At 36.0% G+C, this 25695-nt stretch overlaps 4 protein-coding genes across 4 annotated transcripts; 3 read left to right on the forward strand and 1 right to left on the reverse strand.

Moving 5' to 3' along the window:
• Positions 1-64: 64 nt before the first annotated feature.
• Positions 65-4495, forward strand: LOC104223693 (uncharacterized). The gene is made up of 6 exons (XM_009775161.2): positions 65-437; positions 1563-1658; positions 1761-1979; positions 2756-2852; positions 3783-3845; positions 3951-4495. Exons 1-6 carry the CDS (start codon positions 165-167, stop codon positions 4142-4144), a joined length of 942 nt encoding a protein of 313 aa, XP_009773463.1. The 5' UTR covers positions 65-164; the 3' UTR covers positions 4145-4495.
• A 1546-nt stretch (positions 4496-6041) lies between these two features.
• On the forward strand, positions 6042-7425 carry LOC104223694 (histone H1-like). The gene is made up of 2 exons (XM_009775162.2): positions 6042-6373; positions 6598-7425. Exons 1-2 carry the CDS (start codon positions 6182-6184, stop codon positions 7255-7257), a joined length of 852 nt encoding a protein of 283 aa, XP_009773464.1. The 5' UTR covers positions 6042-6181; the 3' UTR covers positions 7258-7425.
• A 2550-nt stretch (positions 7426-9975) lies between these two features.
• Positions 9976-19906, forward strand: LOC104223695 (flowering locus K homology domain-like). The gene is made up of 7 exons (XM_009775163.2): positions 9976-10075; positions 11389-11892; positions 14152-14401; positions 17373-17521; positions 17604-17882; positions 18180-18374; positions 19507-19906. The coding sequence occupies exons 2-7, from the start codon at positions 11392-11394 to the stop codon at positions 19687-19689; spliced, it is 1557 nt and encodes a 518-aa protein (XP_009773465.1). The 5' UTR covers positions 9976-10075; positions 11389-11391; the 3' UTR covers positions 19690-19906.
• A 769-nt stretch (positions 19907-20675) lies between these two features.
• LOC104223696 (iron-sulfur protein required for NADH dehydrogenase, mitochondrial) lies at positions 20676-25470 on the reverse strand. The gene is made up of 8 exons (XM_009775164.2): positions 25276-25470; positions 25044-25179; positions 24193-24315; positions 23939-24036; positions 23663-23789; positions 22839-22924; positions 21775-21900; positions 20676-21384 (listed from the first exon to the last, which is right to left on the reverse strand). The coding sequence occupies exons 1-8, from the start codon at positions 25300-25302 to the stop codon at positions 21214-21216; spliced, it is 894 nt and encodes a 297-aa protein (XP_009773466.1). The 5' UTR covers positions 25303-25470; the 3' UTR covers positions 20676-21213.
• Between the last annotated feature and the right edge of the window lie 225 nt (positions 25471-25695).

The raw sequence follows: 25695 nt of genomic DNA on the forward strand, positions 1-25695 counted from the left end.
TATGAACCTTAGTGACAAGAAGAAAGAAAGAAAGAAAAGAACTACTATATGTTTGTTACTTTCTTTCTTATCTCCCTCACTAGTGAATATTACTGGCAATTCCAATTTCTTTTAACTGAACTAATGCAAACCCCAGAAGCCAAAATTATAGGAATTCAAAGAATATGTTGATCCATACAACCTTTTCCACATATTTTTATCCCAAGATTCACTGTACCCAGAAACTGAAAGCTGTGAATTCATCTTCTTCTGATGAAAGCACAACTTTAAAAGATGTCCCTTTTCATTCTCAAATACAGAAAAAGTTAAAATACCCTTTGAATTGTAATAACAAATTATGCTTTTGCTGCAGTAGAAGAAGTTTTATGGCAGCAGTTGGAGCAGCTGCTCTCTTGCCTATCCATCCTTCACTTGCTTCTGATGATATTGATTCCATGGTAATATATATATATATATATATATATATATATATATATATATATATATATATATATATATATATATATATATATATATATATATATATATATATATATAATGCTTCACTTTTACTCTTTTCCTGTTGAAGACAACAAATTTAAGTAGATAAAAATGGTGTTAATTAAGAGCTTAAATATTTCAATGAGATAGTCACACAAGTAGACAGAAGTGTAGCTTCAAGTCTCACTGCCACCATTTGTTGAAAAAAAGAATGAGTCAATGTGTTGAAAAAAAAGGGGCAGCCAGTGTACAAGACATTCCGCGTTCACGCAGGGTCCGGGTAAGGTCCGCATTCAAAAGGATGTGATGTAGACAGCCTACCGTAATGCAAGCATTAGTGGCTGCTTCCGCGGCCCGAATCCATGACATATAGGTCACACGGCGATAACTTTACTGTTGCTCCAAGGCTCCCCTTCACAATATGTTCAAAATATAATTAAATAATTTATGTATTCTTTATGCAGTTTAAACTTTTAGACGAGATGATCGCACACTTCTAACATGAAATATTAAACAAGATTATTTTCATTGCATGAATTTGGTATTTTGACCCTCAGCATTAAAATATTCTGACTATGATGTTAGCCGATTCCCAACTAGTTTGGAATTGAGGCGACATCGACTTATTGACTTGTCTGACATAAAATTGGTGCTAGGCGATTTTCCCACACATTTAAAGAAACAGTCTGTAGAATTTTGGTAGTTCAAGTTGAGAATGTTGGACTCTAACTTGTAAAGTATTGAACTTTTGAGAACAGAAGTATTTTTGCTAGTTCGTTACTGAAGTTTCCGGAAGTAAGGATATTAACAGTCAGGAAAAATGTCTGGATGGAGAAGCATAATCTATGGGCTAATCCGAGTCGTAGCATGAATATTTTTAGAAGAAGTTTCAATATAGTAATTTAAGCTGGAGAATACCTGCTCTTTCCTTAGAGTTATTGGAACTGATTAAGTAAGAACAACAGAACTTTGCAGTGAGGCAGATTTGCTAATGTTGTATTTGTTCGATCACAAACAAATGTTGTAGTTGTAGCTTTAACATGCTTTATCAGTGATTTACCAATGACTAATTTTACGTGTAGGCAATGTTGAATAGGTGGCATCCTCCTAGGCCAGATTGGTATGAGGAGTTTTATGCATCAGCGATGAACACAAGTATGAAATCTTATGAATCAGAGGTTAGCTCGTATTTACCACTTGAGAGCTGCAGAAGTTATTTTGAATTTGTAGATGGTGGAAGTACATAAGATTTTCTGAACTAAATTTATTTATTCTGTAAGATTGAAGGTTACAAGTCAGAGCTTTTTGCTAATCTGAGAGGCCAGGCCAAACAAGTCCTCGAAATTGGTATCGGGACAGGTCCAAATTTGAAGTATTATGCCAGTGAGGCTGGCACTTCCGTTTATGGCATTGATCCAAATAGGAAGATGGAGAAATATGCTCAAGCAGCAGCAGAGGCTGCAGGCCTTCCACCTTCAAATTTCAAATTCTTGCACGCGGTTTGTACCTTTAATCAGACTCAATATGTCAATATCATCCTGCTGTTAAAAGTTACTGGTATTTCTGGAGAATACACTGAAAGGTTAAATCGAAATTGCTTTGTCGTTAAGCTTAGCAGCCACATGTTAACTTGTACGCATAAAAGACCTTCTAGGATAAAGTCTTTCTTTTATGGCTTTCCTTATGAAGTGTTTTTGCATTTTTCACAATGCTCAACTTAATGTGTTTTACATCATAGCATCAGAATAATACTAGGCATATGGTAATTTAACTGTGCCCGTGTAACCGTCCCCTTTTCTTTTGCGTCTTTTAGGCATTGCTTTCTGTTTTCTTTTCGGTTATTAATTCTTACCTTTTCCCCACGTCATATAACATTTTACAGCATGCTTTATCCTTCATCTTCATTTTTCCTTCTGATACACCTTGTTCTCAAACTCAGCTCCTTTTTAGGTGTTCTTATTTTTCTGGTCGAGGTCAGGCATTTCTTCATATATTTCACTTTAGTCTTTCTCTTTTCTTTTTTAATGCTTTGCTCGTATACTTACTTCTCTAGGCTCTTCAGTGTGTGTATTTTCGACCGTATATGTAATGCAAATCCCTCAAGAGTGTAGCTGTTGTACCTAGTTGATGAAATATGTGGGTTCTGCCGTTGTGTTAGTTGGTACAGCAATGTACTTTGTATGAGCAGGCAACTAGTCACTCACACATCATTATCTGGAGACATTTCTAACACATAATAGGAAATTTGTAAGTTGAAGTTGATAATTTCACGCAGGTCTCGGAGTCCTTGCCATTACGTGATGCTTCAGTTGATGCTGTCATTGGCACCCTTGTGTTATGTTCTGTCACAGATGTTAATCTGACACTGCAGGGTATATAATCTTTTTTTGGTTTATGCTTTAATGTTCCTTTTCAATTCATATCCTACTCTTTGTCTTGTCTGCTTTAGTGGCAGAAGGACTTGTCCAACTGCAAAATCAAGTCATATAACTGTCCCTGCTCACAACTTCCATCATAGTAGTGTGGCAAATCTTATATTAAATATAAGCCTGACTCTTTTTGATTGTCATTGTATCGTATCTTGTATAACCATCAGGCCTTTGTATCATGATCTTACTTGTCTCTATCTTGTAGTTATGTTTGAATTTTCCACTACAAATGGATAAGCAACACAGGTTCATTTCATTGAGCTATTCATTAAACGTCCTCATTTTGTTGTAGAAGGCACTCTTAACATTTTATATATTGCTCTTCTGAGAGCGAAAGACGGTTTCAGCATAGGACTTCAATGACCTTATCTTAATGTGTTAACCTTGCAAATGCACAAAGTTATCAAAGATGAAAGACAATTATGCACCATCTTTATTTATTCTGCAGCTTCTGGATCTGCTTTTCTACCAAAATCTTGTTGTTCATCCAAACTTATAGTAACATTACAACTTATGAAAATGTCGTAGTCTGGTTAATCTGGTTAGTTGGTGTATGCGGATTCTTTCTTGTTGCTGTTATAGGTCTAACATATTATCCTAACGATGTTAGTTTATGGAACCTCGACAGCTTAACCTTCTCTTTGATAACCACCTCCATTTGGATCCTGAAGCAGCATTAAGTCAAAATATTATGGTGATCATGTCGTTTTCATTTTTAAAAAATGTGAGACTCTAAGCCAGGATACTGATATCTGTGTATTTCACTGTTGTTGAAATGCTCTTTCCCTCTTGACTTACTATCTCTCCTTTCTTTTCTTTAGAAAGATAGAAAAGGATGAAATTCTGATATAATGCTATATCGTTTTCACGTAGAGATCAGAAGAGTGCTCAAGCCTGGTGGCCTTTACCTCTTTGTTGAACATGTAGCTGCAGCAGGTAAACATAATAGTCACATTCTTCATTTTAAGCTATTTCCCTGCCTCTCCTAATGTGTTATCATCATCAAGTAAAAAGTATATTTTTCCGGCTGCAATTGGACAGATGGAACAATTCTCAGATTCGTTCAGGGATTGCTTGATCCTTTGCAGCAAACACTCGCAGATGGTTGTCATCTTACCAGGAAAACAGGAAATGATATCAGTAAAGCCGGTTTCTCGAATGTAGACAGTCATCAAGCTGTCTTATCAGCTGCATCGCTGATAAATCCTCATATCATTGGTCTAGCTCGCAACTAGATATATCCAAGTGTTACAATGGTGTGTTTGTGACTCTTTAGCTCGTGTCAAAGCTTCTCCCACAGCATGTTTAAGCTGCCTAATATTTTGCCCCGGAACAGCAAGGGAACAACACCTATTGTAGGATTAAGCATCACCATTTACTGGAAAAAGATAACACGTGTTCTTGATATTGGGTTTCCTTGACTAGTTTTTTAGTGTCTCAAGTGAAAACAACAGATTTCACTGCATTTTGTAACACACAGTTGATCTCGCGATGGGATGCTATATCATATCTAAGCAGAGGCGGATCAAGGATTTGAATTCTATGGGTTCGAACTCATTATAATGTTAAAGTTATGAGTTCATATATGCTATTTGTTCTTATTTTAGACAATTTGTATACATAAATCTACGCTCCGCGTTAAAAATACTGGGTTCAGATGAACCCGGCATCGCGACGCTGGATCCGCCCCTGTATCTAAGCTTTGTGCATAGTATAAATACTTCCTTTTTGAAGCATGTTTATAGGTGCATTTGTATCAACCTTCTAATCTGATTTGCAATCTTGCTATGTTGATTGAGTAAACAATTTAATACGAATGTTTCAATGGTTGACTGCTAATTCTTTGACATCCAAGCTACAATAATCTAGAATATGAAATTAAAGTGAGGCGAAGGCCAAGCTAAAACAAGTTATTGGTGCTAATTTAACTATATATATATATATATATATATAAGGCAATCACATCACAAATTTATACATTAGGAAGTTGGTTTCATATATTCAATGAAGTGGATATCCAGTGGTAAATAGTATATCTGCTCCTGTTCTTTGGAGTTCAAGATAGATTCTTATCGATCCCTTATTTGTCCATTAAGTTAGTTTTCTGACTAATGATAACATAAAAAATATCTACACCATCATACGTGAAATGAAGAACCATTAAGCAACTATATTACTATTGGCACTCCAAACTAGTATTACTAAGAACACCAATTTTAATCACTGGAGTGTAAGGACGATGATAATGTTATAAATACTTCGTGTTAACATGATTCTATGTTAGAATATAACATTCAACTATCTAATATCATAGCACATTAACCCATAGTTGAAAACATGAGATAAGAATCAAGTATGAAACTTGTAGCAAATGAACGTGCGATAATCTACTTAGAGTCATATTATATACGATAATAATATAATAATAATTTTTATGTTGGAACTAGAAACAAGTAACGATTCAGTCACCCAAAAGTGTAATTGTGATATGAAAAAAAAAATAGTAGAAATTAATGAGATTTGTGAAGAAAATATATACACTTGCTTTATACTTCAAGAAGTACAAATAGTTGTGTAAGTGTTCATCTTCAATGACATTTGAACCAATAGTTCCATGACCAAATCTGATCGGATTTTTGTGATTCTTGATTTCGCGGACTCCTTGTTTAGTTTACTATCATTTCAGAAGAAAAAACCAGTTTTTTACCCAAAGCATTGACCTAAAATTAACCAAAACCTCAAAAGACTCCAAGAAACTCATTGATCAGACCACTTGGTATTCAAAATTAAAGATCTCTCAGATTTCTCATCCAAAAAATCCAAAAAAAATCTCTTCAGAAAGCTTACGAAATTATCTACCTAATAAAAAAAAATTGATCTAAATCCATAAAGTATAGCTCAATTTATGCCTAGATCAATTGAGCACAAAAACACAACTCAAGCAACCAAAACAAGCTTTCTTGTTTCAATCCGAATCCCTGTCTTAGTCACCTACCGTTACGATCCGTTGATGAGATTATATCCAACGGTTTATATTTAAAATTCACCTAAACTATGAATCCGCGTCAAAAGGCTATCGACCAATCAGCTCTCAGAATTCTGGATATGAACTACTTCACCCTTACTATATATGGTCTTCTCAATTTCATCAACAAATTCATACCTGCAAAAAAGAAAAAGAAATCCCAGTAATTTCTACAGATATAGATCTGTTTTTCCCCATTTCCAATTCTCTTATAAACCCTAACCCGAATCCGATTTTGTGCTAAGAGATGGCGACTGAAGAACCACTTGTAGTAACCGAGATTGTAACTGAAGCGGTGGTGGTGGAAGCTGAGCCGGCCAAGGAAGAGAACTCTCCGGCTGCGGAGCCCGATGAACCAAAGAAAGAGAGGGAGATTGAGGCTAAAAAACCAGCTGCTCCGAGGAAGAGAAATCCTCCTACTCATCCTTCGTACTTTGAGGTATAATTCGTTAACTAAATTGTTCAATTTGTTAAGGAAATGTTGAATTTTGGAAATTAGGACTGTATCCGTGCAAATGAAGCGCAATGAAAATTGAGGATTCGTATCGATTGAGCTGCAGTAGTTGTTATGTAGATGATTAGTGAAAATTGAGGATCTGTATGGATTGATCAAGCTATAGTTGTTATAGTTGAATTAATTTGTTAATTTGCCTAATTTTGCAGATGATTAAGGATGCGATTGTAACACTGAAGGATAAAACTGGATCGAGCCAGCACGCGATCACAAAGTTCATCGAAGATAAGCAGAAGAATCTTCCATCAAATTTCAGGAAACTGTTGCTTGTTCAATTGAAGAAGCTTGTGGCTTCTGGTAAACTCGTCAAGGTTAAGAGTTCGTACAAACTTCCAGCTGCACGATCTGCAGCTCCAAAGGCTGCTGCTACTGCGCCGGCGAAGAAGAAGCCGGCAGCTAAGCCGAAAGCAACAAAGGCAAAACCGAAGCCAAAACCTAAGACTGTTGCTCCAAAGGCAAAAACTGCTACTAAACCAAAGGCAAAGCCAAAGGCGAAGGTGAAGGCGAAGCTTGTTGCTAAAGCTAAGCCTGCTGTGAAGCCTAAGGCGGCAGCTGTAGCGAAGCCGAAAGCTGCGGAGAAGCCTAAAACTCCTGTAAAAACTAAGGCTGCAGCTAAGCCAAAGGCGAAAGAGAAGCCAGCTAAGGTAGCCAGGACTGCTACAAGGAGTACTCCGTCGAGGAAAGCTGCGCCGAAGCCGGTGGCGAAAAAGGTTCCGGTGAAGAAGGCGGCACCTGCTGCTAAGAGTGTTAAGGCTAAGACGGCAAAGTCGCCGGCGAAGAGGGCATCTGCTAGAAAGGGGAGGAAGTAATAGATAGGGGTAGGATTGTAAATTTTCTGGATCTTTGTGGGTGGTTTGTATTTGCGCCCGATATAGAGAATCGTATTTTAACTTTCAGTTGTATTTTCTGTTTTTATTTTTGATCTTATAATAATCCTATTAATATCTAAATTTATGCTGTTCAGTGCACTTTTATTAGATGATAGTCTTGTTACAGCTTATGCACTAGTATTATTTTCAGCAACTCTCCATTTAATTTCTGGCCATTTTTTTAGTGTTGTAGCTAGCAAAATGCGTCTCTTGCACGCCAGTAAGTTTAGTGTGATCCTACGTAACCATTAACAAACTACTCTTAATACTATTAAAAAGAAAAGAAGCTGAAATTATTAATACACTTGTCTAAATTCCAACTTGATTGCATTGAAAAAAGATTTTTGTAATTTGAAGAAGGTTAATTACATTGAATTTACATGGAGTTTTTCTATGTCAGGCTAAAGCTCAACTATTTGTAATACCAAATACAAGATGATTTAGTAACATAAAGAGTATGAATAGATTAAAATGATTTAGTAACATAAATAGTATATAAATAGAATAAAAAATGTAATGAAGGGCAAATTCAGCAATTTCAGATAGAACATAAACAAATTTGGGCCAAATTTCGTTAATTTTACAGGAACCATTACTATGTTGAGAGTTGAAATAGTTTTCCTTTGTTAGTAAGATTCATCTCTTAGGTATACTTATGAGTTATGCATATGTACATAAATTTAAATATGAAAAATTTATGTTTTAAAAAAGTCTTTGAGTAATTGACGGCAAAATGAGAATAAAATAAAATAATTTATCCTTCATTCTTCAATCTAGTCATAATAATTTAAAAGAAAAAGGAAGAGAGCACTAACTAAGAAATCACATACTTTAGGTCAATTAAAAATTTGGTCAAATATTCTCTATGGTTGGCAACAATGTCGATTAGGTTTACAATGGAAAATAGGAGGACCCTTGGATTAAAGCAAGTACAACAATGCCATCTAGCCATCAAAATATTATGATTTCTTCTCTATTACATGATGGGTGCTGGAATTTGAATAATTCTCCATTTGACTTGCCACCAGCTATTATACAAACAATATTAAACACATATGTTCCTAAATATTATCCTAAGAATGACCTTATATACTGGGGTCTAACACCAAAAGGTAACTTCACTACTAATTCTATGTACACTGCTTTGTCTACTAACTTCTACCAAACTACTAATACTCATATAATATACTCTTGGATATGGAAACTCCCTATACAAACCAAAATCAAAGGATTTATTTGGCGTCTATATCATAATAGACTCCCTACTAAAGATTACCTTAAAAATATTAATCTAATTCAAGATGCAACTTGCCAATATTGTCATCAAGAAAATGAAACAGTGAAACACTTATTTCTGGAATGTAACAGTGCTCGAGCATACTAGCAAGAAATGGGCATCAGCCAGTATATTGATCAAATCATTAATACCACACATCCAAATAACTAGTTGCATGAATTCATTCATTGTCAGGGCATTAAGTTTCCTTATCACATTACTTCGCGCTCATTTGTACCACTAAGCCTATGGAACATACGATTAGCACGTAATAAAAACATTTACAATCATAGTACTGACAGAACTTCCATTGGCCATACAACTCAGCATGCTGTTGAGTTCATTTATTTAACAGCTAAAGGTCATAAATGTGTTAGAACACGGCAGCCTAATTTTAGGTGGATTCCTCAAAAAGTTAAGTTTTATAAACTTAATACAGATGGGTCATGCTCGGATACAAATGCTGGCATCAGTGGACTAATTAGACATTCAAAGCAGAATGGGTGCTGGGATTTGCTGCTTCAATCCCAAGAAATACAGCTATGTCAGCGGAATTACATGCACTGCTACTTGGTCTTACACTTGCACATGAACATAATTTGAAACCACTGGAGGTGGAAGTGGATGCGAAAGAGATTGTTAGAATGATCCAATCTAATAATATGTTGTTTGATAATATATTAATTGACTGCAAGTACCTCCTGAACAAATTAGATAAACCAGTAGTGCAAATCTACTAGCTAAGGAAGCAAGCAACTTTGGAGATAACTATGTCCAGTGTATTTTTGATACAATCCCAGGTTTTGTAAGACAAGTTTTTGAAGAAGACAAGTATGTAATGTTACTAACAACTACAGCGCCAGAACATGTTTTGCCTGATCCCAACATTGCTCCAACAAAGACTGATGCTTCAACCAAGGGATGCAAGTTAGCCGTAGATGATAATAGTAATACTAGGGGTTTGTGTAATGACACATTATCTAGCAGTTGTGTATTATCTAATAGTGTGTATTCTAGTAGGATGCAGTCTATGCATCAATTTTATGTACGTTCAATTTAATTGTAATATATGATTATCTTTTGAACCAAAAAAAAAGAGAGCACTAATTACAAACATACTATACTAGTCTAAATGTTTAATTTACAAGTTTTGTGAACATAAGATATGCAACAATATTCCTATAACAAAAATGAAGGTCTAAATGATACTTTTGCATCCAGGTGAAAAAAATGGACAAGTTTAAGGGTCTACTTATGTATTTGGCCTTTGCAAAGTAAAATATTGTATTAGTAGAATTTTCCCGTGCATTGGTGGGCCAAAATATGAATACAAGACGTATAGGGACTAGGGGTGAAATTATCCAAAGATGGCGAGACTACTCCTCAATAAAACCTAGTGACTAGTCTACGTCCCGCTCACTTGCTTTCATAACCTTCCCCAGCTCCCGCTCTTCCTTTGATTTTGGAACCTCTTCATTCAATGTAAGTAAAATTCTAACAACTTTATCTCACATTTTTGCTTAATTCCTGCTCAATTTGATAGTTCGATTTCAATTCGATGTTGATATCTTACTTTTTCGTTGATTTTTCCCTTCATTAGTTTTTCCATTTTTTATCTGAGTGTATAAGCCCGAGTATGTGTTTATACGTGCGTGTTTGAGAACTAGGTTTTGTTTTAGCTTTTCCGCAAGTGATGCTTCGAAGCTGCCGGTTCGTCACTACGATTTTAACATAATTGAAGTAACGGATGTACTGAATTATGGAGGGTTATAGATGTGGGAACTCTAAGCTCTTAGGGTTCTGTTACCTTTTACTTACTGCTTTCTGTTTAACTCGGTATTACAATATAATTTGAAAACACAAACAATATACTCCCTCCTATTTTGTTTGATAATCTAGAAATCCCTGAGGGCCAATGGCACATATTTGTAACTCTGTGGATAATGGGCTAGAGGCTTTACTCAGAAGCAGGATTTGAACAGAAAAAAAAACTTTTTTTCTCTCCATCTCAATTTTTTTCTACTATGTTTTTTGTATTAATCTCTTATATAATTTGATTATTCAAAAACCATTTTATCTAGTTTTTCTCTCTCCATCTCAACTTTTAGGGAGTTAAACAATTTTTCCCTACTACTATATTATTTCGAAAAATCTCTTATATAGTTTGAGTATTATGTTAAACTGTGATTTATAGTACCTTTTATGTAGTTTTTACATTTGAGAGTTCGTTTAGAAAAAATAAGAAATCAAGTCCGAGATCACACCTACAATTAGATGCTTCACCCTCAGTATTTTGATCCTATCATTCTATTTGGAATTGGAGGAGTATAATTATCCATTTAGAGTTTTGAGGCTGGTCATTGGTTCCTTGGCCAATACTTTGGGCAAGGGGGAGGGGATTGTGGGAAAACCCCCCTATTCCAAGGTATTTATTCTTAAAAAAGGATTCCTAGAGCAGCCTGGCATGTTAGAGAGTTTCCTGAGCATGCATAACAATCATGCATGCAGCGGACAATGATTAGCAGGTTCCCCTTAATATACTTTTTCGGAGTATGGTATCAGCATGAAATTGAAATTATTGGTTATTCTCTGAGCTTCCTCAGCAAACTAACTAGGACTTGCTCTTTTATTGGCCCCAACTTTTCCATTTTTTAAAGGCTTCTATTTTCTACAATTCTGCAATTATTATCTTTTGGAATCACAAAGATAAACTATTATCTCTTGTTAGCTTTTGGACATATCTATTTCCCTCTTTTGGTTATGTTCTAATAGCTGATTTTGGTTTTCTCTTGTAGCAAATGGCTGATGAAAGTTGTCAGGAATATGACCTTGGTAATGTGTACGACGCAGACAATGTGCATGGGGCAGAGGATGCACATAACATGGATAATATTCAAGAAACGGACAATGCGCATGAGAGCAGCTTGCCTTTAGAAGAGGTACAAGTTGAGTCCCTTCAGGGACATGAGATAAAATTGGAACCAGAAGAGGTACAAATTGCGTCCCTTGGGGGAGATCCGATAAAATTAGAGGCAGAAGAGGTACAAGATGCGTCCCTTCAGGGACATCCAATAAAATTGGAATCAGAAGAGGTAAAAGTTGCTGAAAACGGTTCAGGAGGTGGTGAGGAAAAAAGATGGCCTGGTTGGCCTGGAGAAAATGTCTTCAGAATGTTAGTTCCTTCCAAGAAGGTTGGTGGCATCATTGGCCGCAAAGGAGAGTATATAAAAAAAACTTGCGAAGAAACAAAAGCTCGCATTAAGATCCTTGATGGTCTTCCTGGGTCTACAGAAAGAGCTGTGAGTTGATGATATATCTTGTTATTTTGAAACTTATAGGATTACATAACTATGTTGAGTGCCATTGTATAAATATCATGTTATGCACTTGTGATAATGGGACTATATTGCTTTGAATATTTCAACTGATGGAGATGGATCAACACCCAAAGGTGTGGTCTACTGGTTAATGAAGTTGGGGTAGACCATGGGATACCAGGGTTCAAATCCTTGCAGATCAAAAGCGCTAGGTCATTTCTTATCTATCTAAGCATTGTTGGATAGTGTTATTCATTATTTGTGTTGGTGGGAGATAACATGTACTCGATGGATTAGTCGATGTGTAGGCAAGCTCGCCCGAGTACACCACTATTATTTAAAAATGCTGATGCTGACGGATCAGAAACTAAAGTTCTCAATGTATTGCGTGCTATTCTTGTTAAATCTCTTTGGCTACTTCCATGTATTCCAACTATTCAGGCATTGACAAGTATTTAATTACGTCCTCCTGCCAGTTCTATCCTTCAATTCTTGCAGGAGTATTATGATTTTTTATTGTTTGGAGTTGCTAAAAACCTCCACTTGTCCTTGGGTTGCAGTGCCTTCTAGTGTTCATAAAGATGTTAAAAGTTGAAGCTGCTCTCTCTTATGGGGAGTAGTTCTATACATGGAGTTTCATGGTTCTAGCAAGCTGCTCTAAGTATGCTATAATTAGCTCATTCCATGACCTAAACCTTCTGTAATTCTTTAGGTTTTAGATGTTATTGGGGCCTACTTAAATGTCTAGTAAATAAAAAAATGGTATAAGAGTGTTCAATCTTACATGATATCTTCATCAAAGGTTAAAAATAATTGTAATAAAAATTGAAAGGGAACTGTTAGAAATAAGTTGATAAATGATAAAACTAATGAATCCTGTAAGAAGTATAACTAACTTGCTGAATGTGGGTAAAAATCAATCCATCAAATAACCACAAAAATCTGAGGGAGTTTCTTTATCATCATAACCAACATGAGTGTATGCAGGTTCTTGCCCGTATAAGGCAACATTTCTATCAAAGTGGCTTATACTAGAAGAACCAAAGATCCAGGCTGCAGCCATCAGCATTGAGCATTACAAGTGCTGGAAGTCCTTCTGACTATCTGTCAGAATTACCTTATCCGGACATCAGTACCCAGAAGATTGCATTATGTCTGGTAACTTCAAAACTTGATCGGTTGGTATCTTACCAGAAGGTTTTAAGCTCCATAAAGGAGGAAGTATTATATAGAAAACAATTTGAAGTACATAATTTCCACAATAAAACATCCGATACTATAAACTAGTGTCTACATACTGGACAATTAACAATAAACTATGGGGAAAAAAGAATTATCAACTAAGATTCTAATGTTTTAATTAATGAAACTTGCCTGAAATCTGCTAGCAGCTTTATATTCTAACCGACTATCTCCACTGAGATCCAACAATTCCTCTGTTTTCTAAGGGAGGTACTGCAAAATGGTTTTTAATAAGATATGACATTTAATCTTTATAGAGAAGTCTTACACATACTAAAAAGGCTTAAAGAGGTATGCTAATGCGTTTGCATATTTATAGGCACTCTTCAGTTGTATAAATGTGGACACTTGTTCATACAGACATAAGAATCAAGCGAATAAAGATTGACCTTGATTGATAGATAGGTAAAACTTTTTGTAATTAATGGTATTCCCACACTTAGATCATGAATTCTCTTGCTACATTAAAGTTTTAGTTGGATAATAGCTAAGCTGATGGGCCATCAAATGTCTAAAAAAGAAGTTGATATTCCTATTAGGAGTTAGGCTGTGGTAGTAAAAAAACAAAAGTATTGCTGTATTCATAAGTGGATCCTTACATTATGCCCTATGTAATAGCGGACGTTTAATGGGCACGTATCATGAATAGGGTACAGACAATGTCACTGCATCCTTTGCCAAGGGATGATAAATTATCTCGTAACAGCTGTTCCACTTTCAATCAATTCTCATGCTTGCTTGTATCTGCAAGCTTTTGCTAATTCACTTGTCTGTCTTGGTATTTTGTCTTTCACACGTCCAATCTACTTATGTGCATATCTTTTGACAGAGTAAATGCACCGATTCTGCATTCTGTTTAATTTACTACAATTCTAATCCAAGCCGAAACATTCTAGGCACTAGCTTATGTTTGACATGTTCTGAGTGGTTGGAAGTTATATGTTCATATGTCACTCTCTTTTGTGCTGGCCATGAATTATTCATTCTTTTCAATTGCAGGTGATGATATCTGCAAAGGAAGAGCCTAGCCTCTCTATTCCACCTGCTATGGATGGCCTTTTGAAGGTCCATAAGCGGATTATAGATGTGGATCATGACTCCACCAATACTCCTTCTGGTTCTGGGAAACCGGTTTCTACTAGACTACTTGTGGCTGCTACACAGGCTGCTATCTTGATTGGAAAGCAGGGTGCAACCGTTAAGTCTATTCAAGACGAATCTCATTGCACTATTCGAATTCTTGGAGGAGGTGATTGTTTCTTTAATCTCAAAATCTTTTCTTTTATTGTTTCCTTGAGAAGTTATAGATCTTCTGTTGCTTGCAGTCCTAAACAACCCTGTAATGCTGTAAAATCTGTATAGCATTGGCATTGCAGGATAATTTGCCACCAAACAAGTTCTTGATATAGCATAAGCATGGGGTGTTCATCTTAGTCTAATTCTTGTAATGATGTGGTGGGCAAAGCCCAAAAAGGCTGGCTAGGTCATGGATATGTTACGTTATGAAGCTGAAAGGGCAGTGCAATATGGGTAAATAGGGTCAAGAATGAGAAAGGGATTGGTTATGGACTCTTAGCACTCTAGAAGTGAAATGTCCAAGTTTAGACATATTCATGTTTTTCCCTAGATTATGCATGTGCTGCTTTACTAATAGATTGCTGTGTACCTCATCAAAGGTTTGCAGATAAACACTGTATGCTTAGTAAACATTTTGATATGGGAATAAGGCATATGGAGTCAACAGTTTTTCTCCAACCATTTTTGATATTACAAAATGCTGAAATGACCGTCTATTCATGAGTGCATTTCTCTGTTAAAACTCCTTTACGATATACCCTTCTTCAAAACTGCTCGACATATGAAATTATGTTTGTGTAACTCGCTATAGTAGTCATCATTGAGAACTAACTGTAGCTGTCCAAATGTCCTATATTTGAATTTTGCTAAAGAATCTTGTTTAGGTTAGGCTTCCAACCATCTATATTTGTTAAATACAAATAGTGCTTTTGGATTCAATTTATAGCTTGGCCCCTAGGAGGACTTCATAGAAATTCTTGCGCCCACTACCTTTGTTATATGATACTTTGAAGTTTGAATCTATTTTAAAATGTAGAGCTGGTGGGTACAGTGGATCAAAGGGCTTTAGTTAGTATTTGCTAATGTTTGGCCTTTTAATCTACTATCGTTGAGTGACTTTATCCGATGCTAAAATATACTTTGTTGGAGATCATAATGGAAGGCATATTGATTTATCAGTTCTTTAAATGTGGATGAGCTCTGATACGGAAGATTATGATTCTGGATTGGGATGTCCAGCACAGAAGATATAAAGTTTGACAATATCTCTGATGCAAAGTATAGGTGTTTTGATATGCGGTGGCAGGGTATATACTTGAACAGTTTTACATCTTTATTAATTTGCTAAGTTGAAGTTTACGGGGGGCTACATGTACTCAAATTTGATGATCTGGGGCTACATGTACTCAAATTTGATGATCTATAGGGCTTTTACTGACTTTCCTGGCAGTTCTCTTTTTCAATTGCCGGTATGGTCATACTTATAAAAAAATGCCGCTATGGTCATTCAGCATATAAATCCATCACTAATTCAAAAGAGTTAATACCCTAAACCCCCCTAAACTATCACGTTTTTGTTAGTTTCCTGCTTAAACTATTTGGTGTCCCAAAACCCCCCATAAACTATATTTTCCTTCATATTGAAACGCGCTCGTTATATTTCTGGCAAACCGTGTGTAATAACTTGTTAATTTGCGCGTGATGACTGAAAGATCTATCAAAAGGTCCCCATCTGACAGCATGTAATGGCTAATTAAGCATTTATTCCTCATTTATTCACTTTCTTCCTCTTTTTTTCACCATTTTCCTCCATTTTTTTCTCCTTTCTTCTTCATTTCTCCATCCGGTGCCATCTAAAATTCTCCCTCTCGTTATTTCTGGATCTATTTTTTATCTTTCGCATTTTATTCTTCTTTCATTTATTACCCAGATTTATTTGAAAAAAGAAACACTCATTCAACAACTCACAAAAAAAGATCTAATTTTTTTTTGGTAAAATTGACTTGAAGTTGCCCAACAAATTCATGCAATAATTTTGCAACAAAGAAGTTAGGTTTTAAAGAATTAGTACATGTGCATAGCTATCTTCTTCAAATCAACTCGAAGTTTTACCAATAATCTTCACTCCGTCAGAACTCAAATAAACCCTACATTTTTCAGCAAACCCTAGTATTTAATCCCCAATCTTGAACAAAAACAAAATAAGACTGAACAATCAAGGGTTATTTTGGGGGGGGGGGAATCAAGGTTACAACGAAGCTTAATGGAGAAAATCGCTACTGAGAGGTGTAGTATCCATCGTCGGAAGAGAGGAGAGAAAAGGAGAATTGACGGAAGTAATTTTATCCTACCCCTCATTTTTTGTTTCTAATTGGGTGAATATTTATCCCTCTAATAATACTTTATTATTATTTAAAATAACTAATTAAGTCAATTTTTAGATTAAGCTAATTAGCCCCACACGTGGATTGCCACATGGCAAATGTTTTTGATAATTTGGAGCGTGTAACACACACAAAATCAGAAATATAACGAGGATGTTTTAATATGAAGGAGAATATACTTTAGGGAGTTTTTGGGGACACATGATAGTTTAAGCATGAAACTGACAAAAACATGATAGTTTAGGGGGGTTTTAGGGTATTAACTCAATTCAAAATAATCCACCCATTTGTATCTTGAAAACCAGTCATCATATTGTAACTCTCTGTAGTAGGACACCCCCTCCATCCCAGATCACCCAAATAAGAACGGAAACTTTTAGATATCGAAATTCTTCTCCATGTTTGCCCCTTCCAAAAAAGGAAAAGACAGTGTGTGTATCTCCCTCTAGATATATTGTATTATCTCTCAAGTAAAGCAAGCACTCTGGAAGGAAGTGTAACTAATTAATTCGGGGTCCTCACTTGGTTTAGTTTCCTTTTCAAGTTATGATTTTTTTTGAAACATTTAACAATCTATGAAAGACCCACTTTGGACTTTCCAAAAGCTCACAAGCTGAATATTTTGCTGCTTTGTGACTTGAAAATGGTAACGTGAGTCGTGTGCTTTTTTGAAATTCTTATTGTCTTTATTTTGATCTCTGCAATCCATTTTGTCCTCTTGGAATTTTAATTTGGTGTTTGATTACATCTTTTGTTCAGAGCATCTCCCCATTTTTGCCCTGCCTGATGATAGTATCGTTGAGATACAAGGGGAGCCAGCAGGCGTGCATAAAGCAGTTGAAATGATTGCAACTCATCTGAGGAAATTTTTAGTTGATCGCAGTGTAATTGGAGTATTTGAGAAACTTGTAAGTATACCATTGGTTTTAAAGAATTTAGGATCTTATGCGACATTTCATTAGAGAATCATTTCATATTTTTTCTGCTCAGATGCAAATGCCAAATGCTCGTGCACACCAGAATATGCCCCCGCCTGGGCCTACTGAACCTTGGGGTCCACCTCCATCCAGTTTTCCCATGAGTGCTGGGGGACCTGGATTTGGAGCCAACCCCCAGTATATGCCGCCTCCACGGCAATTTGACAATTATTTTCCACGAGTGGACAGGCCTCTAGATATGCAACCTCATCCCGGCCCCCCTGTTTACGGCAGAGATGCTTCAGTGGGATCTCATGCAAATGTGCAACCACAACAATCCATAGTTTCAAAGGTGCACTTTCTCCTCCTTTAATCTGTTGAATAGAAAAATCTAATTGACAAATCGTATGAACTCAGTACAATAGGGAAGGAGGATTCTGGCGCTGATATTGAATTGCACAAAATATGCTACAGAAGATTAGCATGTACATGTGCTCAGATATGTTGCATGTGATTAGAATCTGGCACCCGTTAGTAATATCTTTTGTTGATTATAAAGATTTGTGTTTCTTTTGGTTCATTTTGGACATTCTTCCAATAACGAATTTCTACTTCTTCTCCTTGTTTTCTAAACCTTTTCTCCATAAAGGTCACACAAAACATCCAAATTCCTTTATCATATGCTGATGCCGTTATTGGGGCTTCTGGTTCCAATATTAGTTATATTCGTCGGACAAGTGGTGCAACTATTGCAGTGCAGGAAACAAGGGGTGTTCCTGGTGAGATGACTGTTGAGATAAATGGTTCTGCATCACAAGTCCAAACAGCACAGCAATTAATTCAGGTATTATTTTCTGATCATTTTTATTATTGAGCTTCAATTGACATTTAGAATTAGTCAATGTTATTGTGATTCTATGTGCATGTGTGGTAGTGATTAACGAATTGGTTACTGCATTTCTGCTTGCTCTTTCATTTAGTCTAGTAGTACGGCGATTTCTGGCTTTATGCTACAGATGTAGATATGCTCTCGATGTGTTCATTTGAAGAAAATTGTTGATTTAACACCGGTACACTGATATGTATTCCTCTGTAAGATAGAAAGTTCCTTCTTGGCATGGCTAAGCTGGCATGTTTGATGTGGTTGATTAGTGCAAATACCATCGAGTGCAGTTTGCTCCTTGATATATAACTTAGATGTATCTACACTGGAATTTTGCGTCTCTATGCGTTTGCTTTTTTTTCTTTTTCTTTTTTTGCTTTTGGGTTAATAACCAAGAAATCCCGGATGCTAAGTGGCACAATATTGGAAACTCAGTGGATAATGCGCTCGGCCCTTTACCATTCTCCACTTTATCAGGCCTTTGTGTCTACGACATGATAACCTGTGACACGCGCTTAACCCACACATCACACGTCATGCTCTTACCACTAGACCCAAAGCCCTTGCAAAAAAGAGGTTTGCTTATGCCACATGAATTCTGTTTTCCTTCATGGAGGCATGTGATAAGTCATAAGTGGACTGATATAGTTGGTGTACCCTTCCCTATTTCCACTTCTCTAGTATTAAACAATTTCATGCTTCCGTTCTCAAAAAAAAAAATAAAAAAAAATGAAACAGGATATAACAAACAACAACTTTCCTCATATTTTTTTATGAACATTATTTAGTTAAATATTCCTGCCTAAAATGTTCGGCCAATTCATAACACACTGTTCAATGTGGACTCCGAGCGCAGTTAAATAATTCAACGTATTTATTTTGATATTATTGTCCACCGATTAATGAGATTCAGCTGTAATTAGTGGGAATGTGGCTTTCACTATAATATTCTGTTTGTGGTCTAAGGAGAGTGGGATCTTGTTTGCAATGCACTATCAAGTTATGAAAACAATTAAGGAGACAAGGCTAAATTATCATTGAAATGCTGTGGTTATACTGTGATGTCTGACGACCCTTACTGTCTATGGTGCAGAATTCCATCGCCGACGCTACCAACTCAATGCAGAATGCTGCTGCTGGACCACCTTCCCAAGGTTATAATCCTTATCCTTCTCAGGTTCCTGTGTACCCTTCACAGTCTAGTGCCACTGGTCATGCTGGCCAGGCTCCAGCTGCAGATTATGGTTCTGTTTATGGAGGCAGCTACGGTTATTAAAGGATATATCCAGCTCAAACAAGTCACGCCTGGTACCACAAGAAGTACGAGTCTTCAGCTACTGGGAAATTATGGCTTTAGTTAGCTGTATCATGATTTCTAGTCTAGTTGTTGAGAAGTGAATTGCTGGTTTGCCTTCTAGTAATCTGTTTGTCCTGTTTAACTTCTGGTCTTCTGCACGCTCAATATTGCTATAACACTTGTTAATTTGGCGGCATACTGTTTGACCAATTAAACTAGGAAATTAAATTCAAAAACTAATTGCTAGGTGCTTCTCTGGCAATTACTTTGTGGTTTGCAAGTTAGATTATACAGGCTCCTAATGAGAGAATCGGTAAATGCTGAAAGTATATCTTGATTCTAAAATGCTGTTTGGTTTTGCTTGTGTGCTCGCTCTATGCTCGGTTTTGACAAGAAAGGTGGTAAATGATCACTTGTTTCTTGAATGACGCAAAAGCTTAACGTCTTTAAGATTTAAAGAGTCAAAATTACCAAGGATGCTTATCCGAATATATATATACCAAAATAAACATGAATGCCTAGTCATATGATTCCTTACCATTTACCAATCCTTTATATAAACATGAACATCATGGATGTGCCAAAAACTACCTAAGCATTATGGTCTGCTTCTCAAATGCCCAAAGTTATGTTTTCTTTTTCTTCTTCCATAAGCCTAGGTATGAAGTGCATCCTTTACTAAACCTGCATTGTTCACTGCATCTTCAACCAGTTGAAAACAACCCACCACTGAAGAGAAGCCACCTGAAGTGCAACAAATTAATTTAACATTGTTATATGGGAAACAAATTAAAGTTATAATTTATATGGGAAAAATATTTTAAATTATTTCTTCTTGAAAAATAACAATGTCTAATATCCCAATTTAGTTAACAAGTATATATTGTTATTATCCAAATGTGAATTATTCATCACATCTTGATAAATCAACTTTTAAGTCATCATAATATGATGCACTCTAATCGTTTGACTAAAAAGAAGGAATGAAATTCCCCACACTAAAACCAACACAGAATTGAACCATCCATTCCAACTAACAAATACGAGCACATCCAATATGGGAAAATAAAAGCTGAAAAATCCAAATTATGGAAAAATCTCTAATCTTCTCTTTTTCTCCCCAGAATGATGACAATGGCTAATAACATCGCGATTAACAGTTATATTCATCACCTGTAAACATCATCTTTTCATGTTGTATAGATGGGTTCAACTCTCAAAAGGGATACATCGTCATTCCTGGCGACTTTCAGTTAGTGTTAATTGTCTGAGTGACAATTCTGCTATTTGGCCAGAAAATAGTCCATAAGATCACCAGCGAGCAAGACATGATTACCACTTTTCTCAACAATGAACTCCCTTGAACCCTTCTTAGCCTTAAATGTGCTTTCCCTCTTGCTCTATATCTGGAGCCAACTGGAATTTCCTCTGATTTTGTTAGAAGGGGGCAGATTCTAATGATTACTGTTACGCTCAACTTGGCCGGTAGCTTGATCAACGCATTTAAAGAGATAAATCTGGCCTGAAATTTTGCTCCTTATCTACCTCTTCAAGCCGTATGACAACTTTTTCAGCCACCTCGCCATATACTTGAGTGATTACAGAATCAGGCTTTGACATAACAATGGGAACGCCTTCATCCGAACCACTTCTGATCTCTACCTCAAGTGGTATCTACAAGGGAAAAGCGCACACATTGAAACAACATATATATAAAAAAATTGAAGTAGGGAAAAAGGTGTCAGCTATTTAGTTGTATCTCAATAAAATGAATAAAGATTGTGTCAACAGGAAAGAAATAGCCACAAAAGAGGGAACATAGAAGAAGCAGAGGAGATTAATAGGACTATTATTAAGGACCGGTTCATTGATTTTTTTCCAGACGTGCCTACAACATGTTTTTTTAGGCATAATTCAAACAGAGACGTGGAAAAGAATTTGGGGTTTTTTTCTTTGATTTGTGGGTTGGGGTGGGTGGGTGGGTGGGGGGGGGGGGGGGTGGCAGCACAACACCTAATAATAATGGCCATGAGTGTGTGTATTCAAAGAGAAATGGTGACATACCTCACCAAGAAATTTCAGACCCATCTCCTCAGCTGTTTTACGAGCTCCTCCTTGACCAAAGATATACGATGCTTCATTGCATTTTGGGCACTTAAAGTAGCTCATATTCTCCAAAATTCCCAATATCTGTGGTAAGTAAAACTGTTCAATTATAACTATATCATAGAAGAACTAAGCTATAGTATGCTTCTGCATATCTCAGTGTCCAGTATTCTGATACCTTTGTATTGCTATGTCAGGTTGGTAACAACAATTAAGGAAATGGAATTTCTGAATCCAGCTTCAACTACTAATGCTAGTCTAACAGATTATCAACATCGTAAATGATCGTGCTCGGTTTTCTATTAGATTCCTTTCTGTTATCCACTTTTTCCCCATTGTGTGGAAGGGGTGTTAGGTTCATAGTATCAGTCTTGACATACGACAAAATTCACTTAAGTGTTCTCTTTGACCACGGCGAAGGTGGAGCTCCAAACAGATGAAAATTGTAAATCTCTGCAGTCTTAACAAATTCCAGTCTACATATGTCTGTATGCATGCGCAGAAAGGGGATTGAACATTCATCTGATCTAGAGGGAGTCATTCATCAACTAGATAAAGGTAACATTTTTTTAAATCTCTATGAATAGATTCGTCATCACCAAGATGAAGAGGAGTGCAAAGCACTAATAGTATATATGCCAGTAGATCCTAAATATCAAACACAAAGGTAGTGATTTTACAAATTAAGAAAATAATTTCCAAGTTGAAATGTTCGTTGTTTTTTGCATTATTGGGTTGATGGCTATTCAATCACTAACTCACTATTTATGACGGATATATCTAATAATGCACACACTGTATTAAATTTCATGAGGTGGTTCATATTTATACTGCACAACTTGTGACCAAAGAGAGTCACAAATCATGCTTCACAGTCCCATCTTTTAATACTACATTCCTACCCTCTCCTTTTCTTTTTTTTTGTATGGGGAAGTATATAATGTTAAACTCAGACCTCTAAAAAAGGTAGTACTTCTAGTAAGACATAGGCTCATAAACAACAAGCTCAGTAAAGATCATACCGGAACATTAACTTTGGAGAACATTTTTACCCCTCTGCGAGCATCCAGTAAAGCAACATCTTGAGGAGTCGAAACAATCAACCCTCCTGCCAGCATAGTCAAGTGCTTAGAATAATATAGTGCAGAAAAATAGTATTACATAAATTCTCAGCATGAATTAATCCTGGAGAGGCAATGTCTGAGAACAGAAGTAATTCGAGAACACAGTGCTGTTATCCTATAATGACTTGAGATTTTAAGCAAATATTGTCCGGAGAGAACGGGTGTCTAAGAATAGACAACTGAATATTTTAAATTATAGGTTCATGCTTCTAGTAATATTCTCAAATTGGACGATTATTGATGCTAACTTTCAAACAGAACACGAAACAATATAGAAAGGATGATATATGCAGCTGGAATTTAAACAAGAAAATAGAAGAGAAGTAAATCGTAAATTTACCTTCGTCGTATAAATTGTTAAACTCAATCTTATTAGAACCCATATGATAATGCATTATACGAGCCTAAATTTCACTCAATCATCGAAAGCCCAACCCGAGATGCAAATCCTCAATTGCCAGACTCAACATTTGGAATCTAAGTGGTTGTGAAATAGCAGCGGCGTTCTGATTAGACCATCAGTCATTTAACATAATGAATGATATTTACTTGTGTGCCTGAAAATATGGATATCTTCGTTTTTCTTTTCATGAGTACGCAGTAAGTTTATGTTTTGGGCTTTTTGACATGAAATTAAACATGATGCAATGGCTTCATTCATGGCATATTTCCATAGTCCAAATTCTTTTAAAAGTAAGTACTTCCAAACAATCTTGAGATACCTGATAATTGTAGCCTCTGGGAAATAGATATCTGTGTATCACCCGTACCAGGAGGCATATCTATCACAAGAATATCTAGGATACCCCAATCAACTCCCCTTGTCAACTGTTCAAGGGCTTTCATTACCTGCAAGTTTACATTTGGGTCTAAATGGATTTAGATGATTGAATTCTACCTCCTCAGAATGTCTCATCAAGCATTAAAATCTTAGTTCTCTTTAACCGTAAATGTGCTACATCCTTATATTAGTCATTATTTTGTAGGCAGAAGCATACCATAGGCCCTCTCCACACAATTGCTTCCCTTTCGTCTACAAGAGATCCAATCGATATACACTTAACTCCATAGCTTTCAATTGGAATCATCTTCCTATCTGCCCAAATAACATGATAAGCAAGCAAGAGTCGAAAAAAGTACAAAAAATATAGCCATAATAACACCACTATCTTAGAGGATAGTGCATGTTGATACTAAAATAAGCTGAAGAACTGCTCAGTGGTTAAAAATATTAAGGTACTTAAAGCATCACCATTGCTCAGTTCCGGCTTTCCCTGGAGTCTCATCATCAAAGGAATTGAAGGCCCATATATATCCGCGTCCAGCAACCCAACTTTAAGTTGAAACTTTTTGGCAAGTGAAACAGCCAAATTAACTGCGAACCAAACATTGTCATTGGTGAGCAAACAAATTGCTGGGAAGCAAATTAAAATCATCACCCAAAGATAAATATACTAATCCAAATTCACGGTACATTGTATATCTGGAACTTTATATAATGCACAAAATCACTATACACCTAGTAAATTGAGTATCAATAACCATAGGAAGAAAAGAGTGATTCTACTCTTCCACCACCAAATATCTCAAGCATCTAGTTCGAATGCAATATGATACGCAAAAATCTAGTTTTTTATTTTCAATTAGCTTAATTTGTTAGAGGTGCGTGCAAGCTGCCCGAACACTACCAACAACAACAACAAAAAACCCAGTATAATCTAACAAGTGGGGTCTGGGGAGGGTAGTATGTACGCAAACCTTACCCCTACCTAGACAATAGAGAGGTTATTTCCGATGCCTGGACACCAATGTTACCGAAAAAAATAAAGTTTAGGTCATTACTTCTTTTTCCTCTTTCTTTATCTTCCAAATTTCAGTTCAATATTTCAAAGTTTAAGCTTCCTGAGCTGAATTGGTCATGTTCTCTAGTTCAATTAGCAACTCCTGAACTTTTGGCATCACAATACTAAGTATACTACCAGCCAAAAAAAGAAAAGGAAGGCATAATTCAACTAATTTATCAATCAATCAACTACAACTTAATCCCAATTAAACTATTCTACATTTTAGAAAACCAAACAGAGAAAAGAGTAGTAGTAGTACCAGAGGTAGTTGACTTGCCAACTCCACCTTTACCAGAAGCAATTGCTATTATATCTTTAATCCCTTCAATCTTTAGGCTTTTTGGGGTATTGGGATTTCTTGCATTTTGCATAGAAAATTCCCTCACCCCGCCGATCTGCAAAACATAAAAAAATTAGACCAAACTATCAATTTCTGGGTTTTAAAAAAAAAAATGAGAACTTTGAAAAAGTTGCTATTACAGATCACTTACACTGAAATGTTTCAAGAAACGCTTCATTATAACACTTGTGTCGGGTATTGAAGAAAAGAAACCCTAGGAAAGAACTTCAAATTGGGATTTAAAACCTTTTGTTTAGTTATTAAAAGGTTTGTTTTAGTGACGAAATGAGTAATAGATTAGAGCTCAAATTCTAGATGAGAGAAAAAATATTCTCTTGATATGCATATAGACGCAAAACCGGTGTTATAGAAAATATATATAATGTTATAAATATATTATATTATGGATGTTTATTAAGTTTAGCTTCCCGAAGAAGCTTATTCATACGGAACTCTAGCGTAAATATGTTTATCTATTTAGTACTCTATTGGAAATAAGCTTATTGAAGAAGCTTATCACTTTGGTACCCGGTTATGGATAAACATTACCCCGGTAGAAGATTATCCATAC

Source organism: Nicotiana sylvestris, chromosome 6 (genome assembly GCF_000393655.2).
Source record: "Nicotiana sylvestris chromosome 6, ASM39365v2, whole genome shotgun sequence".
Taxonomy (NCBI): Eukaryota; Viridiplantae; Streptophyta; class Magnoliopsida; order Solanales; family Solanaceae; genus Nicotiana; species Nicotiana sylvestris.